The sequence below is a fragment of the Agelaius tricolor genome, unplaced genomic scaffold (genome assembly GCF_023055355.1).
Source record: "Agelaius tricolor isolate 1412-34295 unplaced genomic scaffold, bAgeTri1.0.p SCAF_2, whole genome shotgun sequence".
NCBI lineage: Eukaryota > Metazoa > Chordata > Aves > Passeriformes > Icteridae > Agelaius > Agelaius tricolor.
Genome location: NW_027269262.1, coordinates 11,492,984 through 11,513,520, shown reverse-complemented (window position 1 = coordinate 11,513,520; position 20,537 = coordinate 11,492,984). Strand labels below are relative to the sequence as shown.

The window sequence follows — 20,537 nt, the reverse complement described above, 5'->3', positions numbered from 1 at the left end:
AAACTCAGATTCTAAAACTATGCAGGTGTATCACATGACAAATCCGGGACAGACAAAGGAAATGCCAGTATTTCCTGGTCCCTTGTTTTCATGTCAAGCTTGTGTGGTCCTGAAAAGCTCTCATCTCCAACTTACAGTTGAGAAGGCCCAGCTGCAGAAGTGATGCCAGAGCTGTAAGTATCATGAAGAGCAGGAGTCCTCCTCTCCTGCCCAGAAAGCCAACCACGGGGCACATGGCCAGGCAGGATGCCAGCGCAATCCCGGCCATGGTGTAGTAGTCTGCGTAGAAGTTGTGGGTAATCGCCATCTTCGCTTCGTGCCCCATCATACTTTTTGCAAAACAGTGGTGTATGCCGTAACCAGTCAGCCTGGGAGAAACAGGAGAGGGCAAGAGAGACCATTGCTGAGAGGGCAGAACACACACTGCAGTGTTATTCAGTGTGAGGAGGCATTAATGCAGGAGTACAACACCCTAAGTTCAGAAGCTTATCTCTAGGTGCTACTGTGAAAATAAGCATTGATAAAAAGAAGCAAAAGAAAAAAAAATCTCCGTTCAACCAAATATTTACTGACTTTATTCATTTAGCTGCTGCTCATGGTATGATCAAGGCATGGGGATCTTTAGAACTCCTAGTGCATGGTAGATTTTCCCATTGTATTTGAGAAATCCCATTCCCAGAGGAGCACATCTCTCTGTTCCCAGTGCCCCTGCTGACAGTACAGAGCCAGAACTGCTGTGAAGAAGTAGGCTCTGTGCTAGGACAGCAAAACACCAGGAACACCCACCTGCCTGTGGCATTTGGTCATACTAAATACAAGCATTACACCTCACTTCCCAAGCTAACCTGGTAAAACTGAAATCCCCTGAGAAAGGAGTGTTTGAAGTTGTATGTGCTGCAATGATTATTACAATTATGAAACAATAAGATCTAATTCAGTCTACACATTTACACCACCCTTCACAGCAATGTGTCTCCTCCTCTTTAAAAAATTTCTTTGAGATGCCACTGATCAACATCTTACCATCACATTTCACACATCTTTCTCCTGTCTCACCCTCTGCCTCCAAAAAATGGAAAAGAATAAAAGGAAGAAAGAGAAGGGGGCTGAAGGTACAAAAGTCTGATGAGAAGCCCCAGCTTCACCCCTGATGTGGTACAAAACAGCAGCAGGGATGCAACAGGAGAGGTCAATGCTCTCAACTGCACCCATCACAGCTCAAGTACCTCTGCCAGGAAGAACCTCTTGTCCCTGGCACTTATACAAGACAAATCTCATGGCACAAATTAACAGTGCTTGAGAGAGTGGGAGGCACAGATCCAGGTTGCCAAAAAAAAAGAAAAAAAAAAAAGAAAAAAAGGCAGGTACATTACACTGATACACTTCTGTACTTCTGAAGTTCAGGAATTTGAAGCTCTGTCAGTATAAATTGGGTATCCAAATAAGCATAGAAACAGCTGTGGGGCTGTGCAGACCCTGAGTGCAGCATGACAGCCCACGGCCTGAGGAGCTTTTCTTGCAAACTTGTGAATCAATGCTCTAGTTTAAAACCCCAACCTCAATACCAAACACCTTGCCCCTGATAAAAACCTAATACAAGTGCTTCCTGTTACACAAAATTGACTTTTGCTTTGAATAACTAGATTATAGCTGACTCCTCCCATAAGAGAAATATTAATCAGCAAAACAAGTAGTAATAAAAGGGCAGAGTTAACCAGCTTTTCTTCTGTCTTTCTCTTCTATGCATGCAAACACAGTTGTAGAAGTTGCTATTGAGATCATGACTTATAAAATAAATTATTTAATCATTTGGACTTTGCTTTCCAGCCTGTTCCCTAAGAATTACTCTATTCTCTTCACTTGGTGATCAGCTCAGAATTGTTACTTTTAAAATTGAATTCTTGTCTTCCTTAATTTCTTTTTGTTCCCTGCAGAAGGTTCCTTCTCCATGAACTAAGAATTTAGCACAGCCCTGTCTAACAGGAGTAATAGAAGTAAAATTAATTTTTTTTCCACCCCTTAAAAAAAACCATGAAATCTATTTCCTCAGATGTACATCTGCTTCATGCTCTGCTTGGATGCAAACAGCCTTCATGTGCTAATGCCAGAAATTATTTTTTGGACTGCCTAGATCTGATTTAAGGAATTTCCAAATATGCAAATTAATGTGGGTGAGGGAGAAGGGGAGAATTCCCCATGTAAGCAGTTTTCACAAATACATTTAACACCGTCTACCAAATGTACTTGGTGAGCCTAAGAAGAAAGGACTCTTTCAGAACAGAGCTAGTCCCTCACTGGTGGGTGGAAGAGAGACACAAAACTCATAAAACCAGAGTTGGTTCTGCAACAATTACGCTGGAGACTGACCCCTGAAGTCTGTGTGCTTGTGAATGACTACTTGCCCAGCATGGGGGCTGTCCCCTCTGGGTGCTGACTGATCCATAAGCCTGCTAACAGCAGTGAGGGCTGCAGAGCAGTGCCCTGAAGTGAGGAAGAAAAAGCCACAAGAGAGCTACATACTTTGAAACCTAGCAGAGAAAGGGGCTTCCCAGCCTTCTCCAGCCCCACCTCCAATTTGAAAAGAAAACCATGAAAAATTCAAATGGGCGTTTTACAAGGTGGAAAAATTAGAAAATGCACTGCTGGTGCCCTTCCAGAATTTGCAAGTTAATGTATTTCCTCTTTACAAGGTGTCAGTTCTGCACAGAAGATCTCAGAACCTGTAACCTGCAAAACCCTCAGGCTGATGCTTGTTTTTGCCCACATGAACATGTCCAAACTGAAGCCTTAGGAGGCAAGCATCACATTGTCCTGTTGGAGACTGCACATTCCCCCTGTGACCCCCTGCACATAATTTGGGAGTGCTGAGGCACTTTGTAATCTGCCTTTGAAGACCCACCAAACACAGCTGTTATACGAGGGAGCAACTTGTATTTACTGGCAAGCACCATCTTCCTCTGCACCACAGCCCTGTCAGATGTAAACAACTTGAACCTGTACTCCTGGGGCATGAATGGTTTCCAAACTCCCACCTGGGATGCCAAGCAGATGTGTGTATGCATGGGCACTTATCAGCACGTGGCCACACCAGACCACTGGTGACAGCAACACAATTGCAGCATGGCACCTGAGAAGATGCAGTTCTGCTGCCTGAAACAGCCACTGAGCTCCTCCATGTTTGCCATAAAAACATGGTTCCCTGCAACAGCTTGTGTTTTTCCAGGATCATTTATCAGAGATGTTAGTGAAGGGTCCCACAGTAGGAAATAGTGGAGCTCCCTCATCACTTCCCATTGCTGCTCCAGTTCACTGACCACACAGATATTTAAACAAAGAGATTGCACTTACGAGTTCACACACAACACTACGATGTTTTTCCACAGGTTCCTTGTTCCCACCACTTTAACAATGCAGACTTTCTTTGGTCTCCTGGTGATTTCCTTTTCCAGCTCTGAAACAAACCAAATCAGAATTATAATTTCACTGAGGAGAATGAGAAGATTTACTTGTGAACTAAGATATTCTGAGGGATGTTCTGGAGAGCAGAACACTATTGATTACATTTATAGGAGCTATAAAAACACTGAACTACCTGCCTAAAGTCCAGCACAGGTTCCTCCTTTTCTTCCAGGCTTCTCTTCATCTTCTTGGGGCAAAAGAAGTAAGAACTCCATACTCCAAACATCCTCCCAGTTAAAAATGTGTATGTAAAGTGGGAGCATTATGGAGCTTGACCCCAACAAGCATGATAGCAAATTTCTTGAAGAACTTCAGGATTCTGTTAATTTTTAGAACCCTCCACAGGGAGGACTGCACTCATGCAGCTACAGGCTCTGCCCCCATTCTGCAATGCATACCTAAAAAGCCATGGAAAGGACTGGAGCTCAAACTCATTTTTCATGGATCGTCTTTTGTAGTTTGTTCAAATGCAAGCTTGAGAATGCAGTGGCTAGGACATTATGTCAGCTCATCCATCTTCCACTCCACTCCCTTTTCAAATATTTAAAAATATTCTGATGGATGTCCTCAACCTTAAGACATTTCCTTAAAGAAAAATCATTGGGCATCAGCAGCTGTGGTGTCTTTGCATTTCAGAACTAAAACACCACCATATCCTTCCAGTTCTGGGCAGCTTCAAGTGAACTTTTCTTTGCAATGCTGAAATAACTTACAAGCCTTACAAATGCTGCCTCTGATACCTTGTTGGCATGGGACAATAATGAAGGGCACTGTTTATTTCCCAATTATCCTTAAGTTGGAGTTTGAACACCTACCTAAGCGTGCCAAAGCAGCCACTGTTTCCAAGCTACCGGATCAGTGGGCAATAAGTCCAATAAAAGCAGGAGGAGCTGTAGCTATAAAGAAGCATCACAAAAATAATGCCCACCAAGAGCACAGACTAGGTCTGTTTTCTGGGGTAAAGGCTTTTACTGCTGCTTTCCTTTTTTTTTTTTTCTTTTCCCCTCACTGTGTTCAAAGGCAGCAGCGTGGCCCTGTTGTGAAGGGTGCATGAGTTCTCTTCGTGCATACACAATGAGCTTGGGTGTCCTCAGCTGCCCACACTGGCCTTGCCTGCCCTGACCTCTGCCTTACTCTGCTGAATAGCAGCTTCCTAAAGAGATGCAAGACAGGAGAAAATAAAAGCAAGCTGGGGGGGAAGGGGGGATTTAAAAAAAAAAGTCACCTGAATTTACAAATGAAACAAAAACCACATTTGCCAGCTATTATTTGAAAAGTGCATCACAAAAATAATAAATCAAGCAAACACTATTTACATGCAAATACTTGATCTACTAACTGCTCACAGGTCACTTCTGGTCTTCTCTCTAGAGTAATTACTGGGAAGGCTTCTGACAAAAGCAGCGAAGTGTATTTTACATTAGTGATTGTATTTAGGCAGAATATTGCTATACTACTTTCCTAACTACCTGATAATGGCCATTTCTCCCCAGAATCTATGCAGCATACAAAAGCAGAAAAACTAAGGTGGAACAATAGAAAAAAATTAGTTAAATAAATATTTGTATTACAGAAACCCTCTTCAGACTCAGCAATGGATCGGGCCCATATTAAAATATAAGCGATAAAAAAATTGGAGCCTAATCTCAAAGAACAAGGTCAAAATCATTTTTGTAGCAAGATTCTAGGAAGGAATAAGTGGGAACAAAATAATTCAGAATAATTGAAGCAGTTAGTAAAACATAATTATAAAGGCCATGGTTGAGTCCAGGCCAAACCTTCTACAGAAAAAAAAAAATCAAAGCAAACACTAGAAGAAGCATAAGGGTTTTGAAAGGCTGTTGGTGGGTGTTAACTATTTCAGCTGAAGGGCAACAATAAAAATCACTACCCAAACAACACATACTGCACAGATTTCAAAAGGGTTCACTCTCAAACTAAGAATGACCAGATCTGGCCTATAAAGTAAAACATCTCATCCTCTGTACAGCAGAAGGTAAATATGCCAGATTTTCTTAATCTGATAGGGTTTTTTGTTTGTTGGTTTCTCAGAGAAATCTTTACTTTTTTCTTTCAAGACAGAGAGTAGTCTAACTTGTAAACACATGCTGTACTGAGCCACAACTCAATAAAATCAAGAGAAGCAATGATCAACTTGGCTACACTTTTATTTGCAACCAACCATTATTACGCCCTCCACTCCTGTTTTGTTCATATATCATGTCTTCCTATAATCAATATGTTCTTTGTTTATTGTCATGCATCCTTCTCACCTGCACTCAGGCCCCCCTTTTAAACTTTCTCATAAGTCAGTGCTTCTGAACTAGTTCCCACCAGTGTTTTTTCACTGAACTGCTGTTCTGCCCTCAAGTAAAGGCTCACTTGGTTATGTGAACTGTCAAACAGCTCCTGTGTCAGCTGCAGTGAGGATCACACATGACAGGGGAGCTCACCCCTTCTCTACCCTACTCACGCAGCAGTCTTTTTGCAGTGGACCCTTAATCTGCTTTTGTGGGGGTTATACGCCATGGACACATCACAGCATCATACAAAAATGTCTTGATTCCAGATGTAACATCATTACAAGCATTTAAAAACAAACAAACAAACAAAAAAAAAAGAAAAAAAAAAAGAGGGGAAAAAAGAATCTGGTCTCAAACCTTACACCAAAGAATGCAAACAGAACCTAACTTTTTATTGAGGGCCTTGTGACTTAACCAGCTATTTACGCCTCCATCCCTCTAGGATGTTGTTAAAACTCCAAATCTAAGTCACCTGCTTTAGATGAATGATTTGCCTCCAAGTCTCCAACACAATCCATCTTTCTGATGGCTTTCTCCCTCCTTTGCTTCTATGAATACTAGTGAGATATTCACCAAAAATCTCCATTGCAAAATTAATGACCTGCAATAACCAAAATATCATTCTAATAAGAAAAAATAAGCTATGTGACTTGCCAAAAAGCCATCAACTACAGAACTGGCTCTCATGTAAGCGACCTGCTGTCTTTGGAGGGAGCCTGCCTGCATGAAAGGAGCTGCTCCAACTGACTTTGATGAGCATCAGGAGAGTGGCAGCTCTCAGGCTGACTTCATAGGTCAAAGTTAAGATATTAAAAGGCAAGCCAAAGCCTATTAAAACCTCACGGAAGCAAACTATTTTCTTTCAGAACTAACACCAGAAAAACTCCCTGTACCCCCAGCTTACTCTTTGATTTTACACCGAAGTCACCAGTACAGAAAAATTAGCATTAAATGTTTCAGTTTTGATTTACCAAAAGGTAGAGTGTGGAATATAAGAATATTTCTATGCATTTATTCAGAGGCCACTAATAAGTTTTCCCATACTCCAGAGCCCACACACACTCTAGGCTTCCTATTCAGGGACTCAGTAGGAAAACTGTCAACAAGCTAACTCTTTACATCTCAGTGGAAATTAGAACTATTCATTGGCAGACTTTAAAAGTCTCATGGGAAGGGGAACCCTACCAGCTCCCAGCTCTCAAAGCTGCTAAATTCTCAAGACACCCTCTGCATTTCAGGAGTATGCCTTTCAAAATCAGAAAGTATCTTTAGAGCCTTCAGATGAAGCCACCCATCTCTGCATCACTTGGCATAGACAAAACAGACAAAAGCCCAAATCAAGCCACAGAAAAATTATGTCCAAAATGACAAGTGTCCTGTGGTGATGGACTTTTGCTGGATTTTTCTGGCTGCTAAATGATACTGTCAGTAGCTCTTTGAACTTGAAAAGATCTATGGAAGCCTAGCACAGAGACTCAATCAATCCCTGGAGCATGACAGCTCTGCAGCAGGAGGTGGACCAGTCTGAAACACAGAGGTGAAGCAATCTATTCTCAGGCAGGCAGAGTTCCTGGTACACAGGTTTATTTATACCTTCCAGGACTTTTGTCCAGCTCTCAAGCCATACACAGAAATGATGAGATAGGTAAAATACTGACTGATGGGGAGAGAGAGATAAGGGATAGAAAAATAGAAATCATAAGCAGATGGCAGGACATTAGTAGTGGCATGACTCATCTTATTTAAAAAAAAAAAATCTTGTTTAATAATCTGAGTAGAGAGCTTGGCAAAAACCTCAGAAAGGTACCAGTAAGGTCTGCTGGTGACAAAGTGAGGCACTACCTTACTATCAAGGGTAAGTACAATGCAAATGAGCCATTGGAGGAACTAGGTGAGCTTGAGATCCATGTGGCAAAAGCAAGTGAAAATATGAAATATAATGCAAAATTCTCAGTGATTAAGGGGAAATGTTCCTGGTGGAAGATGAGCAAAACCTGTGTTGGACTTTGTTATGTACTACTTGAACACAAGTGACTATATGGCACCAGTTTAATGCAGCCATGAGGTATTTGCAATTCAGACAATGAAATACTGGAATTCTTTTACAATTCTGGTCATCAATATTTGAGAAACTAAAGCTCTGGCAAGCTGGAGTATTGTATTTATAAAAGGAGAGGCAATAAAAGAGAACTTCATCTCAGTACAGGAACAGGGCTGCTCTCTTCTCATAGAGCATGAGGAAAGAGATTTAAGATAGGCACAGACAGGAGCAAATGGGAAAGGGGAAAAAGAACAAACCCAGACAGCTATTGTGTATTTGAATTGAATGCTAAAATGCACCTGCAGCACAAGAGGAATATGGAGACTGGAATGGCTTTCTAACCAAAGCACCGGACATAAATACTAACAGCATTTAAAATGAGCCTCCTTTCATGAGAGCAACTCTGTAACTCCAGGACTCTAACAGCTAAGGACTGATTGCAAGGATTTATTTGAATCCTCTATTTCTAATTACATTCAAAAAAGATCGAAAAGTCAGACATAAGGTTGCTGTTGCAATCTTCAGTTGCTCATGTGCATTATGACACAGCGTTTAGAGGATCACACATTAGTTTTTCCCCCAGAATGTTCACTGCAGTCATTCAAGGGGCAGATATTAAAGACATCTCTACCTTTCCCAATCAACATGGGAAAGTCTCATTGTCCAAACTTCCCAGTGAGTACAAAAAATAATAGATTTCCTTAGAGACATTCCTACAGTGCTGTCAGAATATATATATACTTCATAAATGCAAATCTCTACCAACTTCTTGTACGAGTAATAGCAAAGATTACTCCTGTTTGGAAGCAGGAAGATAAAATAGAGAGGACTTGTGTCCACAATGAGAAAAAATCATGCAGCAATACCCCTTGTAGGTGTTGATATAAATGCTCCCATCTTTCTGCAGAACAAGCCCCAGAATTACACGCTAGAGACAGACACTGAAGAAATTGTGGTTAGTGACAGCACTGAAAGGGCCTGATTCCAGGGAAATCTCCATCATTGTACAAGAACATCCCTGACAGATCCAGAGAATGAGTACAGCTCTTCAGGAGGTATTCAGCTTCATTTCCCCAGCACTGTCCTTTTTCCCTCTGCAAGTCTCTGCCTCATTCACTACACACCTTCCAAATTCTGCAACAAATGAGGAACAGACAACAGCTTCATTCCCACATCATCGTCCATCCTATGCACTGATTCGTCCATCCTATGCCCTGTGGAAAAAATAGGTTGTAATCATGTTATTAAAGGCTGTATCATCATGCCTTCATGCCAGGAGGCCAAGCAGGGGTTGCCCAGGCAACCTGACTTCTTGCATTTCCCAGAGCATGACTTGTCAATGCCTTCTAGCATCACCAGTATTAAAAAAAAAACAAACCAACAACACAAAGAGCACCTCCAATGTCCTTGTGTGGAGCTGTGGCCATCAGGAGGTTGCAGGTACTCACACATGCATTGCTGCTCTCTGTTGTGGGAACTATGGAGGGAACCCCAGCAAGCTGAGCAAGCAAGTTGGGCAGCAGGGAGGGGTGAAGCAAACATTTTAGGAATGGATTTTGCAAAGGAAGAGTTCTAAGAATGAATCCTTAGGCATGGCAGCTTGCTCTGGAAGGAGGGGTGAGCATATGATTGCAGCCCCTTTGGTCTCAATGCTCTAGCTCTCCTCTGTTCTTCCTCTACAGAATGCTCTTCCTCCATTGCTTTCCCCCAGTCCCTTGTTGCCCTTGCCTCTCTAAGTCCCCTCCAGATATCTTTATTCTTTGGTCCCACACTTAAAGTGGCCACTTTAAGTGTGGCCACTGGTCATGGCCACTGGTCCCCTCTTACTGCTCTCCACTTCCACTTGGTTCTCAAGGTCTCCCTCCTACCCTTCATATCCACATCCAGACTCACCAGTCCTCTCCCCTCTGGTGCCTGTGGGCTGGGGAAATGCCAGCAGCACCAGGGCTTGCTGCCAGCCCTCTGCACATGGTTCCTGGCCTGTAAAGCTGGCTCCTCTGGGAGCATAGGTAGCCCTGTGCACAAAGAGCCAGTGTGCCAGCAGGGCACAAATCAACAGGCGGGAGTGCAGCCAGCGAGTCTGCAGAGGACTCAACTAGTGAGAAAGAATCATTCAAACTGAAACAGAGGCTGACAGCCCCCTCTTCCTTCCTTTTTTTTTTTTTTCCCTTTAAATTTTCTAGCATATTTGGCTTTTCCCAGTGGCATCAAAAGGCACATTCTCAGTAGGCACATTCTCACCCTTTTCCCCCTGATCCCTCCAAGATCTGATACTGTCAGATATCACTGCTACCTCTGCCAAGGATACAGTCAGGACATGCATGGGCTCTCCTCTTCCATTACTGTAGACCCAGCCAGTAGAAGAGGACCTAACTGACCAGTTCTGCTCTTGTTAATCACTATCATGTACAGCACAACTGAATGAGTTGCTCAAACTCCACAACAGCTACTGGACAACAGGGGCTCAAGCAGGAGAAACTCAGACCCCCCTGAAACTGATTTAACATATAAGAGAACAACAGAATACCCACTGGCTGGGTATTTTTTTTTAAATTTGAGATAGAAATCTCTGTGGCTGACACACAGCCTTCAAGCAGCACCTTGAACTGTTTTAACTACATTTCCCACATTTAACTGACCACCCTCTGGGAGCTGCATGGAGCATTTAAGTTTAGCACCATTAAACACCCAAGAAACAGGACCTGGCAAAGAAGGACATCTGGTAGGTTTTTACTTCACTATCACATGGAATCACCTATTTTATGAAACCAGGAAACTTGCTTTTCTTCTCCAGCTAATGCACTTTTCATCTATCACAAGCTTTAAACCAGTAGTGAAGTGATGGGTGTGATGGTCTAAGGATATGAGTAAAGCTTTGTAGGGAAAGAGACTGAATTTCAGACATAAGGCATTTTCACCCTTCCCTCTGCTATTTACCCAGTGGAAAAGGAAAATGCATATAATTACATAGATTCAAGCCTCATGTTTAGGAAAAAAAAATATACATAGCAAAACAAAACAGAAAAATAGCTTATGTTTAAAGAAGAATGATGGCAGCATGCTGTTCAGCAGCAAGAAAGGTGAGAGAGAATTAATTTTTTTCTTCAAAGGGAAACTCCCTGAAAACCACAGCTTTCCTAACTGCAATCCACACACATACACACACAGAGCACTTATCACCAGCTACCCCTGCATCTCCTCCATGTTGTGTCCTGCATGCTAAAATACTGGCATCTATTTGGGTGCTTTACCTTTGCTGTCCACCTCTTGTGATTCCATCAATATTATTTCTCTAAGCTTAGAAGGGAATTTTAGGAAGGAACAGCTATAACCTCTCTGCCCACAGGAGCACCACTGGTTTGTGTTTCCATCCAGAGACGAGCAAAAAAGGGAGCTTTGTTTTTTCAAAGCTGGCCAAGCAGTTATTTCCATGTTAAGGAACACCTGAAATGTCTCCCCACACAGGGGAAGCCAAAGAGAGCTGCCCAGGGGTGGGTTTCCATGGAAGCACCACGTGTGACACTTGGGTAGCTGCTGATAGAGCAGTGTCTCCAGTGGAGCATTTCCCAGGACACCCAAGCACAGCAGGGCTGGGCGCTGGTGCAGCCAAGGTCAGCTTGCAGCAGATAATCTGTTCCAGGCAACACACAGACCCTTCAACCCCACACAAAGAAAGAGAATGCATTCCATAAAAATAATGAAAGCCACCTAAAGTGCAATACGCCTTTAAAAGGTGTAAGGTTATGGTTGGTTCTTTAGGATTTCCAATTCCCCTGAACACTCTTTTCTCCTGTTCCTTAAACAATCTTCATACTTCCTTATCATTTATGACACTAAGGTCAAAATAACTGTCCCACAGCTGCACTGAATTGTATGTTTGCTTCTCATTCTACAGGGAAACAAGAAAGAGATGGTGAAGTTTCTGGAGAAACTGGTAGTGAAAAACCTGTACTGAATTAATATTATCAAAATATTTAATTTGCTCATGATTGAAGCTGACTTTTTTGGGTAATGCTTTGAAACATGTCAACAAAATTCAGCAAGCCTGTTTTAAAAACGACATTTCAATACACAGTTGAATAAAAATAATTTCCTTGATGCAAAAACAGATTTAAACTTTTATTTCTAAAAGAGGGCAAAGTTTAAAGCCAACTGGTGAAATTTTGAGTCAAAACATACCAGGGGTAATTTAACCAGGTCTAATTCACCCATGTTTCTTAAGCATTAAAGAAGAAAACGGAACCACATAAATCTAAAAATCTCATTATAAAGGCAAATTATTCCTGCCCAAAATGACAAAGTACACCAAGCATTCAAAAATAAAGCCACTTGAAGCTGGAAAAGGATCCCTTTATGAAACCAACATCAGCCCTGGGACAGGCTACTGAAGATAAGGGCAATGTAAATTTACATCACTCTAGACTGCTATCAACATCCCTTGTCTCACTTCAATTTGTTTCCCATGTAAGCACACTCCCTCTCCATCTTGCTGGCTGGGCATTCCCCATCAGTTGCCCACCCTCATTTTCCCCTGGCAGGTGTTGTTAAGGCAGCTGCTGGACCTGCCAGCTGCAGCTGGATCACTGTCTGGATTTTTAGTTCTTGTCTTTAGAGACATCTCCCAGGAGAGCACTGGCAACCACCCCAATGCTGTCAAAAACTGCAGATAAATTTTGCTTCCTTTCCCCCTTGCCCCACCTGACACATGGGCCACCTCCCCATGGAGCAGAGTCCCTACAGATGGTTAGTGGCACTCACACTATAGGCAGTGTAGCCAGTGAATGAGCAAAAGCCATCAGAAGGCAGTGGAAATGGTGTAATTCTTCAGAAAGGAATATCAGCCTGCTCACTGCTTGGAGAGCAATTCAAAATTAAATTTTCTTGCATCCCAGAAATATTTTGTCCTCTTGAACACTGCTTCTTTTTACTATGGGACTCATATCAAGTGCCAAAATAGGTATATATGAAACTCCTGTAACTCCTGTGATGATCTGTTATATTGGATACACTAATTTGATTGGTATGTATGAGCAAACTTACAGTGGGATTTTCAGCTGGAAGGGACTGCAAGTGAACAGTTTATCATTTAAATACATTGGGAGTAATTCAATCACAGGAGGCTGTTACAACAATGCAGTGAGCAGTAATCAACAGCAACACAATGGCCCCTAACTAGAGCAAAATGTTTTCTAGCCCTTTCAGATGGAAAACAAAGAATAAAACGAATCACAAAACAAAAATCCCTCCACACAGATAGGAAAGCTCAACAATGGAATAAAGGGAAAACAAGGGATATCTGCATCAGGCTCAATGCATCCTTTCTCCCAGACAAGTACCAGTTTTTTACCCATTCCATGCTAGAGCAACTGTGGGCATGTTATTGCAGCACACAAGAGCAGAGAAAAGATTCCTCCTCCTTCCTGACCCACTGCAAGGCCTGCAGCTTGATCACATTCTTAATTCAACAATCCTACTGTTTTCCTGTCCTCACTCAGACCATCAACACCCCCACGCACCCAGAATGAGAGAGGTGGTCCTTCCTTCAGTAGTTTGTAGTTAATCTTATTTAATTCTTTTGATACTGCTCCTTCCTTACTCTTCCTACAGAAACACAGCTTCCCTCCAGGCCTGCATCAGAAAAGCCTTTAAGTGTGGGGCTGCAGAAAGAGTTTAAAGAGAAAAAGTGAGGGAAGAAGTAATAAAAAACCCCAACAATCTCATCATCAACAAGGAGGCAGAGATGACCATGTTCTGAATCATTTATAAATTGCAAATGGTGCTGTACTGACAACTGCTGTATCTAAATGTATTTGTAGTCAGAAGATCCAAGATCTGTATTTGCAGTCAGAAGTATCAAGGTGTGCAATAATGTTCTGTTTTTCCACATGAAAGGGAGTCCCTTCCTTGAACAAGAGTGTACTCCTACCATGAAACTGCTGAGAAAAGTAATCGGTCACAAATAATAGTCATAAAGCCATTTTGAAATTTAGCATTCCTCCATGGGCAATATCATTATACATGGCTTAAATAAATCCCTCCAGCACACAGTTGTGCCTTTATTATTTTCCTCAAAGGAAACACAGGTAATTAGTTTTCTCTTTCCCCTAAAATATGTTTTATTTCATCTGCAAGTTGAAGAAGCTGACTGACAAAAGCCAAATTTAGGAATTGGTTGGGAAACTCCAAGGCCAATTGTTGGCTCAGGGACCCATCATTTCTCAAGATCCATAATTTATTCTGAGGAAGACCTGCAAACATCAGGTGGGGGGGATATCAACAGGTTAATGACAGCTCTCACACCCCTAATGCTTTCCAAAACTTTACCAGAAAAACGGTATTTACACTGCAAAGCCACATTGTGTGATGCAGATCCAGGAGCTGTAACCCCAGACACACAATTACATGCAAGCCAGCTAATTAACACCAGTGTGCTGACTGCACCAAAAATCACACCAATGACCTGGGAATGTATACCAGAGATCCTGAACTGGGCTTTCCATCTCTCACTGATGGAGACTGCTTTATTCATTAGGCACTGATGTTAATGGTGACAGTTTTCTATCTTGGATTAAGCATGTTCCACTGCTGACTGATGCCTTTAATACTGACTGACAGAAACTACAGTTACCCCAGAGACCCTCAACAAGGATCAGACAAGAAAAGAAACATCACTTCTGCCCAATGGCAGAGCAACTGGCTGAGGTTCCCCTGCAGCCCCTGGGGTCAGAGCAGCTAGTGTTGGAAAAGCAGGGGAAATGTTTCCACCATTTTCTGGCAAGTGGGTAGTCTGATGCAGATTGCAAATGACAGTGCAAAATGGGTGTTTATGGGCAGAATCAAGCCTGTGAGAAGAAAAAGGGGAGCCTGAACCAAATCTGACAGGTGCACTGGGGAGATAAAGATCCAGGAGCTCTTTGCCTTTGTTGTAATTAGACAAACACACATACACACACGCACAGAGTCTTTTCTGCACAGCAATCTACAAGACAGGATCTTGGCTTTTTCAGTGACAATTTTGGTGATGAGGGGGGCCAGCTCTTTTTAAAAGCATCAGTAAACCAAGGAATTGATACTTCAGACTCTCAAGCAAGAACTGCACCCTACCACTGTCACTTGCAGCAACCCTCCATCCCTAAAGCAGCATCACTCAGATGATGCAGGAGAGGAAAGCAAAACAGCTCTTGGAGCAAAGCTTTAAAGAGAAACTCTAATGTGGTTTAAGTTTCCCATGGGGCTGGCACTTTAGAATAGGGGGATTGAGTGCTGCTGCTTCTCCAAACCAACAGAGTAAGTGTTGGATGATGGGCAGGATCCCAGCAAGCAGCTTCCTTAAAACCCAGTTTCCAGAGGCACACAGAGCTGAAGGCGCACTCTTGTAGCCATGGTAAAATTCTTCAAGAGATGTCTCTAAAGACACACGGCACTGCAAGACAAGACTATAATTACTAGGACTGTTCAACAGGCCATGGAGTTTTTAACACAGTGCTGGAGTTTGGAATGGGTTTTCAAGAGCAGAATGAATGAATGAATGAATGAATGGGATGATTTACAGGCAATAAATGGATAATTTAATTCTGGGCAGTGATGCCACGTGCAGCCTTTGGAGAAGAGCTGGGGGATTTGCAGTTGTCTGTCCAACTCACCAGGCATCACTCCTTTGATGTCGCTTTCTGTGTTCATCCTGTTCTTGTGCGTGAACTGAAGGATCAGTTCCTTGGATGCCTCAAACTGTTGTGTAGCCATCAACCACCGAAGAGACTCTGGGAAAATACTTTAAAGAGGGAAAACAGGTTAGGGCTCCTTCCAATTTTCTGTCAGAGGACAAATTGGTAGAGTTTTAGCTGCTCATTTAACCACTCAGAATCTACGTAATTATTTCAAAATACAGAAGAATAACTTATAAAACAAAAAAGAGGGAAAACAGATTCAGAATGTGCAAATTTATGATATTTTCTTTTTCCCTGATTCACATGTCATAGAGCAAGTACCTATCACATGGAAATACGACACATTGGAATTTTATAACATATTGTGGGCGCTCTGTCCATTAATATAACTTGAAAGAAATGAGAGGAAGAGACAGTGCTGTCTGCAATAGACATTTGATGCCAGGGAGCAAATGAGATGAGCAGTTCACACATGATAATTCAGACCAAAGAAAGAAAACAGCTGACAGAAGTAATTTGGGTTCTCTTTTAAAGGCAGACAAAAGAGAATAATTACTTCTTAGGATCATAAGCTTCCCTGACTAAAGATAATATTTTGTTAGTTGCCTTAAAAACATATATATGCATACAGTTAAAAAAGCCCATTTTCCATCCAATTGTATCTTACAAGTGCTGATATTAACTAGATTAATGAGCTTAACTGGTCACTCTCCCTTTTTTTTTTTCCAAATGATTTTATTTTAATACAAAAGAAATACATAGCTCTTAGAACAAACCCCCCAAACCTCCCATACTTCTACAGACATGAAAACTTTCAGATCTCACTCTGGTTTTTTTCATGTTAAGACCTCATTTTTACTATTCTTCCAAAAGACCATACTAAAAACACATTTAACAACTACTTTTAACTTCAAATACATAATAAACCCTCAAATTTCCTTCACCAAGCACTGATCTTTGCTGTGGATGCTGCCCAGTTCATGTCCTTCTAAGCAGCCAATTGCACCATTATTGTACTATCTCTGAGGGCTGATACAATTTGGAAGATACCTTAGCAAAGCCTCCACCTGAGACACAGAAAGTATTTTTGGAAGAAGAAATAAAGAGAGAAATCAGGCAGACTGCAATCTAAATGATATCAGCTAATAAAAGTATATAACAACTATGATGACAGCCATTCAGCTTGACAGCTTATTTACTACCCCTCGTGCTGCACAGATGATTTGGCACATCTTTCAGCAGAAAGTCGTAAAGAAAAAGCATTTTTTTAAAGTACTAAAAATTTTTTGAATGCAAAATATCTGCATGATTGGCCCTGGTGAGGGTACAGCCTCAGCCACCAGCTTGTAAGTTTTAGATTTTCAGCAGTCTGCTCACAGGTTCCAAACAACAAGTCCTGTGGTGACCACCCACACGTAGGAAAAGGAAAGGAGCCACGAGGATGGGCATCACAGGTTGGGCACAAACATATCATTTATCTTCTGGGTCCTTCAGGTTTCTCAGACTGGAAGTGCTGAAGCCTAGCATCTTTCAGGTGCTCCATCACTCAGTGTCAGCAGTGAGAAATGTTCCTTAGGGACACTTAAAAATCCATGGGCTGCCTTGAGTCCAGGTCATCAGTCCAGTCACATTCAATAAGAACTCCCATGGTCACAAATTCTCAAACAGTGTGACACACTAAGTCTGGTTGCACCCAATGGACTCTCATGGCCAGAGAAGAAGTCCGGTCACATTCAATAAATCTCATGGCCAGATACAAAGTAACAGGAATGCAGGTTTTTGGGTTGCTGGTGATAAATACACTGTCTGTGGAAGCACACACCAATAATACCTACAGTATGAATGATACAGCCATTGACAAATACATTAAATTGTGAGATGACTAAGTAGCACTAAAAGTATGATCACAAACACAAGCTTGCTTTTTGAATTTCCTGAAAAACACTCAGTATTGCTGAGTGTTTGAGTCTTACACCACAGGTGGTGAGAGAGAAGATAGGTATAGCCCATCGAGGTCCCAGGGTACAAAAGTGAAGCCTCCTCTGACCTCCTTCCTTAATTAAGCTACATTTATAATGTTTTCTTTGAAGGAAGGGAAAAGGTAAAGTTACAGGTGATGTCATTTCGTGTTTAGGCTGGAATTTGGGTGACTTCAGTCATTAGCATATGGGGGGTGTGAAAAGTAATACATATTTTTGAGCTAATGTCACAAAGTTCAGCTTTTGGTCACCTTTTGGGTCATTCCTTTGGCTTACAGTTCCCATCAGCTCCATTGTTTTAAACAGAGCATGACCACAATCCCTCTGTGCCACTCCATCCTTTGTTTCCTGTCTCCCTTAGAGCAGTACACCAAGCTCCCTCAGTGCTCCTGCTCCAAGGTGTGCAGACAGTTTGTCCCTGGTGAACCACAGCCAATGCATGCACTCCTTCCTGCTGGCCTTTGGTTTTCAGTGTTTTCTTCACATAGCTGGCTGATAGTCTGCTCCCTCCTCTATCAGGAAGGAAAGGGCCATACTTTCACAGTCAAGGAAAGAACAGGGGTGGGGTTGGGTTAAACTTTCATCTCCTGTTCCACAGCTGCTGCTGCCTGAGAGAGGAGAGGAAGATGACTGGGAGGCACACTGGGGAAAAAAGATCTTAAGTTTGAGAAATCCTAAGAGGAGAGACGAATCCTTGATAAAGACCAGGAAGGTCTGCTGCAAGGAGAACTGTGATTCTGTGCAGATGGATGGAAAATGGAAGCTCATGGAAAGGTTGTAATATGTTGTCAATTAGGGGTCTACCTCAGGTCAACAAACACAGTTTTCGCAACTTTGCGTCTTGGTATGAGTAAATTCTATCTAAAAGCACCAGAAAAGAACCAGCCACCTCTTCTATTTCTTCAGTTTTGGTTAGAATGAAGCAGAAGGTTTATTTCAAGTTATTGATACCTTTACTGACATTCATGGCATCATCCTGTCTGGAGCTTCCTTTGTTCAAGGGAGAAGAAATAAGGTATAGCTGGAGTTCCCCTTCCCTTATGGCTCTAATAGACACACAGACTTGAAAGGAGTCTAACTTCTATTAAATTATCTTTATACATCTGTCACAAACCCCTGTGCCCATGTCTGACTTACATGGGTGCCTTTCTGCCCTTCCAGAATGACCTAAGAGCCCAGTAGGGGTATCTGCTTCATACTTTTATGTCCAAGCCCATCTGCCCATCCCTCCTAGACAAATCTGCTGCCTTTCCCTTTTCTCCCATCCATGCCCAGCTTCCCAATCCACTCAGCCATGCACCTCCTGGGGACTGTGTAGCCTGCCATGTGCACGTGGCCAACAGAAGAGCAAAACCATAGGTGGGGGAGAGGGCTAAGCCCCCGCCTGGAGGGGCAAACAGCACTCTCACAGGAGGAGATGGAAGTAAAGAGAGTACAGAGGAAGGAGGAGGCAGTGCAGGGGCTATTTGCAGCATCTGTTGACTCACTGCTTTGGGTACATGATGGGGAATTAGCAAGCAGCGCAGTTTTCCAGTTCTTCTTTTATCACCAATCAATTAGTTTTCTTCCTTTATCTGTAACACCCACTGCGGGTCCACGTTCCATTTGGAAGGAAAGAAAGAGGTAATAAAATGGTAACACTTCCCAGAGAATATGCAACAGATGGAAGAAAAAAGCCTAAGAGAAAAGTACATACTTTACTGACAATATAATTAAAGAGGCATCCCAACCAAGGCTCATTTCTGCAAATGCAAAAGCCTTGGGCAACAAAAATCCCCATCCTCTGGCTATTAGCACTACTTCTCAAGCTGCCATGTTCCACAATATATAAGGGGGACTTATTTGCTTGGTTTGCCTGCCCTGTCCAGCTAAAAAGCCAAAGAATTCTTGCAGATTACAGCATAATTTTTAGCATTTCCTATCCCTTTCAACGTCACTCAGGAATGACCTCTCAACAGGAATGTGTGAGACCCTGCCAAAGCCACCTGAAAAATGTGTGGCCTCCAGAAGACTGCTGAGGGATGCCTGCTCTCCATGCAGCATAGATGCCTATGCTTATTAGGCATCTCCATACTACTGTACCATCCTTTTGGACACAAATGTCTGTAAATTCTCTGTTTGATATTGTTTTATCCAGTGGTGGACATCAGATATTCCAGCTGGTAGGCATTACTACATGAAACTTTGGAGCAGACCAGCATGTGTATAACATACAGTAGGTAAGGGAGAGAAGAACAGCGTCACAGGTTAACAAAAACACTCTTCATTATTCATCAAGATGAACACTGTCAAGATGAGGCTATTTAAATGTTATATGTTGGAACACAGTAGCCCCCACCCCTGCTGTCATTATTTTCAAGGGACTTTTAACTCTCCTGAGTGCACATTTTGCCCATGCTGAGGCATGTCCACCTTGGGAATAAGCAGTGAAATCCCCACTGAGGGTTATCACCATCAACACAGGAGGGCTCTGGAAGAAGTTAATACAAAAATAAAACTGTTACATAGTGCAACGTTTTTACATGTTGTAACTTGTCAGGCATTACAACTAGCAGCCTAGCTCGCCATGGTACATAACAAGTTGGTCCTGCGTAGAGTGGTGGCCTTTTCCCTCATTTTTCTCAGTGTACAATAACAAAATATTTTAGACTTGTTAGTGTTCTTATTGTTATGGTTTTGTACAACACTACTCTCATAAGCCTCTGTTGTCTTATGCCGCCACTGCGTGTCACTATTAAGACAGAGTAACAAAGAAAGATTTTTTTGGAATGTTTATAAAGTCATGGTGGAGATGGACCTGGCACTATTCCCAAGGTGAAAGCCATCCTACTTCTCTCAGACAGCCCTACCAACACCACAGTGTCACAGGCACAGAGGAGTGGGACTGGTTGGGAGTGGGGAATTCCTTGTAGGAACAATCCCAAGCCAATGCCTGGCACAGACCAGCCACCCAGACTTCAGCATAGCATGTGCTAATTTGGGCAAAATCAAGTCTAGTTCAGGGCTGACTACCTCAGGCATACAAAACATCCCAGTGTGCTTGTTCCAGGCCTGACAGATGTTTTTTGTAACTTTTCTTGGATCAAAG

At 42.3% G+C, this 20,537-nt stretch overlaps 1 protein-coding gene across 3 annotated transcripts in view; it reads right to left on the bottom strand.

Annotated features, from left to right (window-relative positions):
• The window catches only part of SLC22A23 (solute carrier family 22 member 23), a 108,830-nt gene that overhangs the window by 14,171 nt on the left and 74,122 nt on the right, over nucleotides 1-20,537 (bottom strand). The window contains exons 5-8 of one of the 3 annotated variants that reach the window (XM_071452781.1): nucleotides 15,447-15,574; nucleotides 8,928-9,017; nucleotides 3,349-3,451; nucleotides 136-368 (exon numbers count right to left, since the gene is read on the bottom strand). In XM_071452781.1, coding sequence (XP_071308882.1) covers nucleotides 136-368; nucleotides 3,349-3,451; nucleotides 8,928-9,017; nucleotides 15,447-15,574 — 554 coding nt within the window. Of the gene's footprint in view, nucleotides 1-135; nucleotides 369-3,348; nucleotides 3,452-8,927; nucleotides 9,018-14,699; nucleotides 15,227-15,446; nucleotides 15,575-20,537 lie in introns of those variants that run through there. The other 2 variants (XM_071452788.1, XM_071452795.1) reach the window with 2 other exon arrangements.